This window comes from Hoplias malabaricus, chromosome Y (assembly GCF_029633855.1).
Source record: "Hoplias malabaricus isolate fHopMal1 chromosome Y, fHopMal1.hap1, whole genome shotgun sequence".
Classification (NCBI taxonomy): Eukaryota; Metazoa; Chordata; class Actinopteri; order Characiformes; family Erythrinidae; genus Hoplias; species Hoplias malabaricus.
This window is the reverse complement of record NC_089820.1, coordinates 63,383,115-63,392,831: the sequence shown is the minus strand read 5'-3', so window position 1 is coordinate 63,392,831 and position 9,717 is coordinate 63,383,115. Positions and strand designations below refer to the sequence as shown.

The 9,717-nt window shown below is 40.8% G+C and overlaps 1 protein-coding gene across 1 annotated transcript; it reads left to right on the top strand.

Moving 5' to 3' along the window:
• Positions 1-532: 532 nt before the first annotated feature.
• LOC136678621 (mitochondrial inner membrane m-AAA protease component AFG3L2-like) lies at positions 533-9,717 on the top strand. Its single transcript, XM_066656674.1, has 17 exons — positions 533-706; positions 1,766-1,865; positions 1,950-2,030; positions 2,160-2,290; positions 2,541-2,693; positions 2,780-2,854; positions 3,242-3,366; positions 3,466-3,739; positions 3,939-4,076; positions 4,648-4,801; positions 4,916-5,023; positions 5,372-5,497; positions 5,991-6,101; positions 6,267-6,382; positions 7,443-7,643; positions 7,797-7,991; positions 8,193-9,717. Exons 1-17 carry the CDS (start codon positions 614-616, stop codon positions 8,433-8,435), a joined length of 2,424 nt encoding a protein of 807 aa, XP_066512771.1. The 5' UTR covers positions 533-613; the 3' UTR covers positions 8,436-9,717.

Here is a 9,717-nt window from a genome sequence, read left to right as displayed (position 1 = left end):
TGAGTAAAATGACAAACCAGAAAAACTAAATTAATATTGAAAGGTGTATATTGTCAACTGAAGTGATCTGAATCAATAAGATTCCATAATATAATAACAATCAATGAGTTCTGAATGGACTCACGATCAAATTTACCTTCTCAGGGAAATGAAAGATAGTACAATCCATGTTACAAAATGCTAATTCCCCAGACCTGCCAAATATAGTGCAGTTTTAACTCAAACAAAAATAATGACAAAAAGCGTTTTTGTAAAAAATATTGCTTGGATTATGTTTGCTACATAAAGCCATACACATCTCAGTGGACAAATTGAATATTAGTTTACTTCAGAAAAAGAAACACACTAAGACATTTAGAAAATTGGCACTTTAAATCATTCATAGCATGGTCAAATCGTGAGACTTGTGTAAATCCTGGGACTTACATATCATAGGCTTGGAAAACTATATTTATCTATGATTTGAAGATCTGCGAAAAGACTAAGTGCGCATGCGCAGTAGATTATTTAGCTGGTGCTTTTTAGTATGGCTCCTGAAGTTGTTTGTGCTTCGCACCCTCCACCTTAAGTCCAGTTTTGTGTTCGGTTTTGGGCTTCACTGTGTGGTGCTGACATGGCACACACATTTCTGCGCCTTTCCAAAGGCTGCAGGAGCGTTTTCAGTGCTTTTCTGCCTCATTACAGAGCAGCAAACGGCGGGAAAGTGGTAAGGTGCTATTTTATTGCTTTTAGCCTGTAGGCTAACGTTGGGCAATGACAGCTGAGCTTTAACCTTCATTAACGTTAACCTTACTAACGGTAATATAACTGAGTGTTCTATAATAAACCTCTTTTCCCATGTTTTATATATTACTATCTCAGCGTTTCAATAGTGCTAAAATGTTCTTGTTTCGACCTCTGAAGCTTCTTACTGCTGATATAACGTTAGAGTTGAAGTTAGCTTCAATTCCAATAGTCGGTGCTGCAGCATTTAAGGTGGAACGGACAATTCCAATTAAAAGCTGGCGAGGAAGAGCCAACTTCATGATTGTATTACTGAGGACAAACGTTCCCTGGCTGTGCTGTAGGGACTACGTTTAAAAGAAAATACCTGTTTAATATTTTTTAAAATAAATGCTAATATTTAAAACGGTCCAATTTTAAATATATGTTTTTGACATTTTCTGCTGGAGCCCAGTTTGTAATGCTTGTTTGGTTTACTGATCTTAACAATGTGCATGACCATATTCCCAACTCTCTTTATCTGTTGTAGTTAAACAGGTTATGCTACGGTTCCTTTAAGACTCATGTTTGTAAATAAGTTCTGTTTTGATTGGCTGCCCTAAATTGTACTTAGTTTTAAGATGCATCCAACATTCATTTTAGCTTCAGCAAGAATGGGCTGGGCTTAACTGCTCCAGGAGCTTTCTTGGATACCTTATGTTTAAAAAGTTTATATAGTACAATCAATCAGCGTTAAAATTAAATATTGTCTTTGGCTAAGTATCTTAATATTTAGCATCTTACTATGTATTCATGTAAACCCAGCCGCTGTGGCACAGTCCTCATGGATACTGAACCTGGCTTGGAACTGGAAGGTTGTTGGCTGGGTGACTGATGGACCAGAGCTTAGTCCTCCCTCAACATCCAGGGCGCAAGGCACCTAACCCCTCAGCTGCTCCCTGGGCACCGGTTGCCCATCACTATGTGTGTGTGCACGCTCATTGCCTCTAGTGCCCTTGTGTGTGTTCATTGTCACAGATGGGTCCAATTGCCTGTTTTTCAGATAAATGCTCACAAAGAGGTGCTGCAGACTTTTGACAGGGGAATGTTGCTCTCCCAGTTCCTGGGAGCCTACAGAAGGTTAAGCTCTAAGCCTCCAAAAGGTATGCAATTTACATAAAATGTTGCTCTCCGTTTAGGCAGTACTGTTCTCCTTCCCGTTTTCTTATGTTTGTTTTTCCTCTAAGGATTTGAAAAATACTTCCCAAACAGCAAGAACGGCAGCTCAAAGAACAGCGAGCCCAAACCACCCAGTGCAGAGGCCAAAGGTATTGTTTCTTTAGTAGCATGCATTCTTTTTTTTTAAGTAGGTTATACGTATAAATCAACTGGCTAGGCACCATTACAGGCATAAAACAATGCTCTATTGTATTTTCAATTTTACTATTTGCCTTCAGAGGGCAAGCCAAGCAATGCCCAAAAGGCAACTGGGAAATCAGAAGGAGGCGGAGGAGGTAGTGGAGGAGGGAGTGGAGGCAAAAGAGGAGGAAGGAAGGAAGACTCCACTTGGTACAGTCGTCTCCAAAAGGTTTGTCTGTCATTTTTCAAGAACAGTGTTATACAGCGTGCTAGAAGATGCCTGCAATGTTTACTATAATTTACTGCTACTGTCATTTTATTTATAGGCGAGAATCATTCTTTAATGTTGTATTGGATTGATGTTGATATTTCCATGGATACGCTGTCCTAAACGTTCATAAAGTCAGCTGTTACAGTACATCATGTTTACCATTATTCAGTTTTGATAATTATTTTTTTTGTCGTATTATTTTTCGCAGGGTGAGATTCCATGGGATGATAAGGAGTTCCGTATGTACTTTATAAGTGCTGCAGCTTTCTGGACGGCGGTGACATATTACTTCTTCTTACGGGACGGTGGGAAAGAAGTTACCTGGAAAGACTTTGTGAACGGTTACCTTGCAAAAGGAGTTGTGAGTTTGTAGTTGTAGATTTCATAAGTAATGTAAGTCATTTTGATTGTAAGCGTAGGACTGAAATTTGTTTTGTGTTCTCTCAGGTTGACAGGTTGGAAGTTGTGAACAAGCGCTATGTGAAAGTGATTTTCCCTCCAGGGAAAGCACCAGTGGATGGGGTTAGTTGCTTCGTTCTTTTTAGACGATTCTTATGTCATTCATTCAGAACATTTTTCTGATGCTTCAGATATGAACTGAAATCATAACAAGTGCTGTAAAGAGTTAATTTGTATCATCTGAGGGGAGGGGGGTGCTTTGGTCCAGAGCAGTGTACTTATGTCACAAAATGTCTGTGATGTTAGCAGCCTTGCCCAAATACTGGTGTTGGTGTAGCGAGATATGATTTTCAGGGCTGGGAATCACACCATAGTCTTCTGGTTGGGGCCTGTGGTGTTGTCCGCTATGCTACACTAACAGCACTCCATGTTGGTGCATTAAAAGTTCTATATAGTTTTTGTATTATTGTTCTTCACCCAAAATACAAAAAAACAAATTTCTTTTAACAGCAATACGTGTGGTTCAACATTGGCAGTGTGGACACCTTTGAGCGAAATCTAGAGAACGCTCAGCTGGAGCTGGGTATTGAGGGTGAGAACCGATTGCCGGTGGTCTACTCCACTGAGAGTGATGGGTAAGGCCAAGCCTTTTGACACTGATTTTTCTGCAGTACTTTAAAGGAAAAGAATTATCATTGTGGTAGAGGAATTCAAATATCACCTGTTCTCCCCAGGTCTTTTCTCCTGAGCATGCTTCCCACTGTGCTGATCATCGGCTTCCTGCTCTTCATGCTGCGAAGGGGACCAGCAGGTGCTGGGCGGCCCGGCAGAGGCATGGGTGGTTTGTTCAGTGTGAGTGAGACTACTGCCAAAGTGCTGCGGGATGAAATAGATGTTAAATTCAAGGATGTTGCTGGTTGTGAAGAGGCCAAGCTGGAGATCATGGAGTTTGTGAACTTCCTGAAGAACCCAAAGCAGTATCAGGACCTGGGTGCCAAGATTCCCAAGGTAGCAAACTAAGACTTGCTGCTAAATATGTTGCTCAAATAATTTTCAAAACATTCCCAAATACTTTATTGAATATAAATTACATTGTCAGCCTTGTTATTACATTCTTATGAAGTTGACCTTTGAATAAATTCAAATTGTGCATGTTGTTTTCCCCAAGAATAAACGTCAAATAGATTAATTGACACTGTGACTTTAGGGGGCCATTCTAACTGGACCTCCTGGTACTGGAAAGACTCTGCTAGCGAAGGCCACAGCAGGTGAAGCTAACGTCCCCTTCATCACTGTTAATGGCTCCGAGTTCTTGGAGATGTTTGTGGGTGTTGGTCCAGCCAGGGTAGGTGAACTCACAATCACAAGAACTAGTTTGTTTGTATTTTGACAGTGAGGGTAATTAATATCTGCATGGAAATAGTATTATTGCCAATTGAATTTCCTCACATCTAGGTTCAACAAGTTTAACTTTCGACAAAACGAAAAATACTTGCAGAATGTGGGTATTTGTTATGCATACTTAAACATCACCCATGGTGGTCTTTCATGAGAAATAGCTTGCTTCATGTCAGTCTACAAGATGGGCCAGATTTGTAGATTAATTGGGTTGTTTTGGTCCATTTCTCCATAAATGCCTACAACTCTTTCAGTCTCTGTGTTTATCTTCTTATAGCTCCAATGATAATCTTTTTCTGCTTGGTAATTGAGGAATGATTGGTTTTAGCTGGGTTTAAAGACTTTAAAGTTTTCAAAAGCTCATGAACCAGTTTCATGACTGACCTCTTTTTTTGTCATTAAAGTGTTGTGTTAACAGAGGGAATTAATCTGAATTGAACAATGGCGTTAATTTTATTGAACATGTTTTAGATCAGTGTGTGAGTCCTACTCTGCATTGTGTTTTTTATTTTTCTCAGGTTCGAGACCTTTTTGTTTTGGCTCGTAAGAACGCACCCTGCATCCTCTTCATAGATGAAATCGATGCTGTCGGAAGAAAGAGAGGCAGGGGCAATTTTGGTGGGCAGAGTGAGCAGGAGAACACACTTAACCAGTTACTAGTGGAGATGGATGGTATGTATCTGACGTTATTACGTAATAACAGAGGGACTGTTATTAAACAGAAGCTGTATTCAATACAGCTCAATGGTGTGGATAATAATGTTGCCCTATACTTGCTCCATTTAGGGTTTAATACTGCCACCAATGTGGTGGTTCTTGCTGGCACAAACCGACCGGATATCCTGGACCCAGCACTGATGAGACCAGGGCGATTTGACAGGCAGATATATATAGGTACGTGGCTTAAACCTTATCTTGCACTAAACTGCACGGCAGTGTAAAATCAAGGTTTAGGCTACATCTGGGAAACTTTCCCTTCAGTGTTTGTGTGTGTGAAGCAGTTATTAAGACCTCACTGGATCCATTGACTTTACGTTTAAGGTTTTCCTGAAAGATTCTGATAAATCTTTCCCCTTGTTAGTTAAGCATTACTTTTTACAAGTTTCCCCCACAGATGTAATAAACTCATACTTTCTATCAATGGCTGGAGTTAATGAATGTCTATGGAATAAATATAAGCAACTTTAGGGCATGGATTAAAGCATTAACCATTTCTCTGTCATGCATTTCTTCACTGTCCAGGTCCTCCAGATATTAAAGGTAGAGCATCTATATTCAAAGTACATTTGAGACCCCTGAAGCTAGACACAGAGCTGGACAAAGAAACTCTGGCCAGAAAAATGGCAGCCCTTACACCTGGCTTTTCAGGTAAGTGGCTAAGTTGTTGTTTTTCTAGTTTTTTAATGAAAATATTCACATCACAATATCACATCCTTCCACCATACCAAGTAAAGCCAGTCCATAGTTCTTGTGTGATATTTTTGTTCTGTTTTTCAGTTGCTATTTTAAACTGTACAGCTATTTAACATATTGCCAATAGAGTGGCAAATGCACTCTTTTCTTTCCCCAAACTCACTCTCTGCTGTAAAGATGATAATTGTTTCATGAGTTGATGCTGAAACCTCTGCATGAATCATTTATGCTAAATGTATATTAGAGTAAATTGGGATGTTTTGTTTGCAGATAATGTGGACAATAGTTTCCACACACTGAAGCTGGTGTATTGCGCTTATATCAGATTATTAAGGGATGCCAAATCCGTGTTCCTTGTTTCACCATATGGTCTAATCATAGGATGTTTATCTTTTGTAACATGGGCAATTAATACCAGCTAACTCACCTATTATTCTACTGTTGGCAGGTGCTGACATCGCTAATGTTTGTAATGAAGCAGCATTGATAGCAGCTCGCCACCTTTCCGATGCCATCACCCAGAAACACTTTGAGCAGGCCATCGAGCGCGTGATCGGAGGTGAGTGCATGAACGTGTTTCTTATGTAAGCACAGCCTGATATGGGAAAGAAATGCTGCATACTGCTTCAAAACCCTACAATGTCTCGTGGGGTAAGAACAGTGTTTAACCTCTTGAGTTGTAATAAAAGTGCGGAGGATTTATGGATGTTCTGTGGGTGTGCAGGCCTGGAGAAGAAGACACAGGTATTACAGCCTGAGGAGAAGAAGACTGTGGCATACCATGAGGCAGGACATGCGGTAGCTGGGTGGTTCCTGGAACATGCAGACCCTCTATTAAAGGTCATTTTGCATTTCTATAGCAGTGCTGTAATGCTCACAATGCAATATATTTTGTGTGGGCATACTTTGGCAATCATTCACCTCAAAAAGCAAAATACAGAGTCATTTAAAATCCTGACTCTGTAGGATATGACTAATGCACAGAATATTACTGGATTCATTAGGATGTATGTGTAGGGACACAGCTTTGTTTAAGCTTGCTTTAAGGATGCACTGATATGGAAAGTGTGGACTCATTCTGATACTCATGCTGACCAAGATTAAAATGCATTAATAAAATATACAAACCTGTACTAAATATAACTTAATTAGCATTATGGAGAAATGTAGCTAAAAGTAATAATATTTTAGTCAAGATATTTCAGCCATTTATCAGTGTCACTTAAACTGTAAATTAAGAAATAATATATCGTTTTGAAATATCTTTAAAATCTAAACATATAGCTTACAGTTCATTCATTCATTCATTATCTGTAACCCTTATCCAGTCCATGGTCACGGTGGGTCCAGAGCCTACCTGGAATCATTGGGCGCAAGGCAGGAATACACCCTGGGGGGGCGCCAGTCCTTCACAGGGCAACACAGACACACACACACATTCACTCACACCTACGGACACTTTTGAGTCGCTAATCCACCTACCAACGTGTGTTTTTGGACCATGGGAGGAAACCCACACAGACACAGGGAGAACACACCACACTCCTCACAGACAGTCACCCGGAGGAAACCCACGCAGACACAGTGAGAACACATCACACTCCTCACAGACAGTCACCCAGAGGAAACCCACGCAGACACAGGGAGAACACATCACACTCCTCACAGACAGTCACCCAGAGGAAACCCACGCAGACACAGGGAGAACACACCACACTCCTCACAGACAGTCACCCGGAGCAGGAATCGAACCCACAACCTCCAGGTCCCTGGAGCTGTGTGTATAGCTAACAATGATATGATTCTGATATTGTGCGTCCTTAAATTCCTTAACTAAGCCCTATTCTGTTATAGGTGTCTCGTACACACTGTAATATTTAATGTTGAAATCTTTCCTCAGGTGTCGATTATTCCTCGTGGGAAAGGCCTGGGCTATGCTCAGTACCTCCCCAAAGAGCAATACCTGTATACCAAGGAGCAGCTGCTGGACAGGATGTGCATGACTCTGGGTGGGCGTGTCGCAGAGGAGATTTTCTTCAGTCGCATCACCACTGGGGCACAAGACGATCTAAAGAAAGTGACTCAGAGTGCATACGCACAGGTTTGACAGGATTTAACTGCTTTTGAAAAAAAGTACAATGATGCAGTGAATAAACTTGTCATAAGTCAGTTCTATTGAATATTTAGATAGTTCTCCTGTGTAAATGAACCTAACTGGTGATATATGAGCTGATATGCTTGCTTGCCTCCACAGATAGTGCAGTTTGGGATGAATGAAAAGGTGGGTCAGGTGTCCTTTGACCTCCCTCGGCAGGGAGAGATGGTTCTAGAGAAGCCATACAGTGAAGCCACCGCTCGCCTAATCGATACAGAGGTGCGAAGCCTCATTAGCGCAGCATATCAACGCACACAGCAACTGCTGATCGAGAAGAAGGCAGAGGTGGAGAAGGTATGGACGAATTGGCGAAAACATGATACACACTGTTTAAGGCATTATTTAAATACACGTTTATTGGGTTAAGTCTATTGAGCATACACAGATTTACGAACTCCTGGACTACAAAGTATGTTTGTTCTTCATTTACTGTGAGTGATGGTCTGCTCTTTAAATTTTAAGTATTGTGTTTGATTGGGTTTCTGCTTCAACTAGGTGGCGTTGCGCCTACTGGAGAAGGAGGTGCTGGACAAGAACGACATGGTGGAGCTATTGGGCAAGCGCCCATTTGCGGAGAAATCAACATACGAGGAGTTCGTGGAGGGCACGGGAGGGATGGATGAAGACACCTCGCTCCCCGAGGGCCTAAAGGACTGGAATAAGGAGCGTGGGAGCGAGAAGGAGGAGAGCACAGACGAGCAGGTGGCACGACAAATCACAGGCGGCATGCCTTTCTAAAAGCATTTCTTAGAGGAGGAGGATGACGTCAGGGCTCTGAGTGGGAATGTTTCTGATGCTTGGGTCTTACCCGGGGCAGAGGACGGTAACCGAGCCTCTGCCCCTCTCCACTGGAAGGGCTGGTGTTATGACCTTGCTAATCCATACTGTTGCACAGCTGAATGCAGAGGTACGTGCTAAAGGAGATGCTTTGTGGAAAGTCATTAATTGTGCCAGCTCTTGGTCAGTGAACCCCAGGCTGAAACGGTGATCAATTTATGGGATACTGCTCTGTTGTGCTAGAAAGCCACAGTTAAAATACTCTAGCCACACAATATCTGAATTTTGCAACACTGACCAACCCGCGTAGGAGAGAAAATTATGAAAAGGTATATGAAGAACATAAGTGTTTCTATTAAATATATATATTTTTTTGTTATTTTGAAGTCAATATTTCTTCTCTCGAGCTTGTACAAATAAATCAGCTTGTTCTAGCTCTGTAAATTAGATCCACAGTTTAAAGTCGATAAATGAGATATGTTTCTGGTTTAAACAGGTGACGATGCACTGTTGGTATATTCTAGATGTGAGGAACATTTAATTTGTGGCAGACAGCAGAAAGAGCATGACATCATTCTCATTAGCAAGCTTTATTTTTGCTTTTAGAAAAGTTAGTAACACTTTATTTGAGTCACTGTACACAGTTACTTTGTGCAATGATATGAACGTATACAGCTCAAAAAAGAATTAATAAAAAAACTACAAAACTACTTTACTAGTTACATTATTAGGTCTACATCTAATAACCAGAGATGCCACATGCCCCCCTCTTGTTACAGGTTTACTGGTACGTCAGTGTACTTACACATCCGCGGTAAATCATGGGTTACACTTTGGGATGATGTACTGTACTTTGACAAACCGCCTCCTAACGCCGGCCAAAATCAGCTTTTATGGATGTATTCATTCTTGTAAAAGGTTTTCACATTATTAATATTTACTTTGATTTCACTCATTGATTTTACACGATAAATCACACGGCTTGCAAAATAAGTGACTAGAGTAGTTTGTAGATTGCCAGTAAGCATCTCTAAATTCATTATTTATTCAGCAGTACAGAGCCTAATGTGGTGAATACAAACCTTGTAATTCAGAATACTTCAATCCACAGCGTCTCACCAGTGTCTGATTGTTTTCAGATCGCTTGTGAGGTGCTTTTGCAAAAATGCATTCTGTAATATTTTGTGAATATGTGTATTTTGTGAAAATGGTTTTGAATGTTTGAATAAATGTACATGGGTTT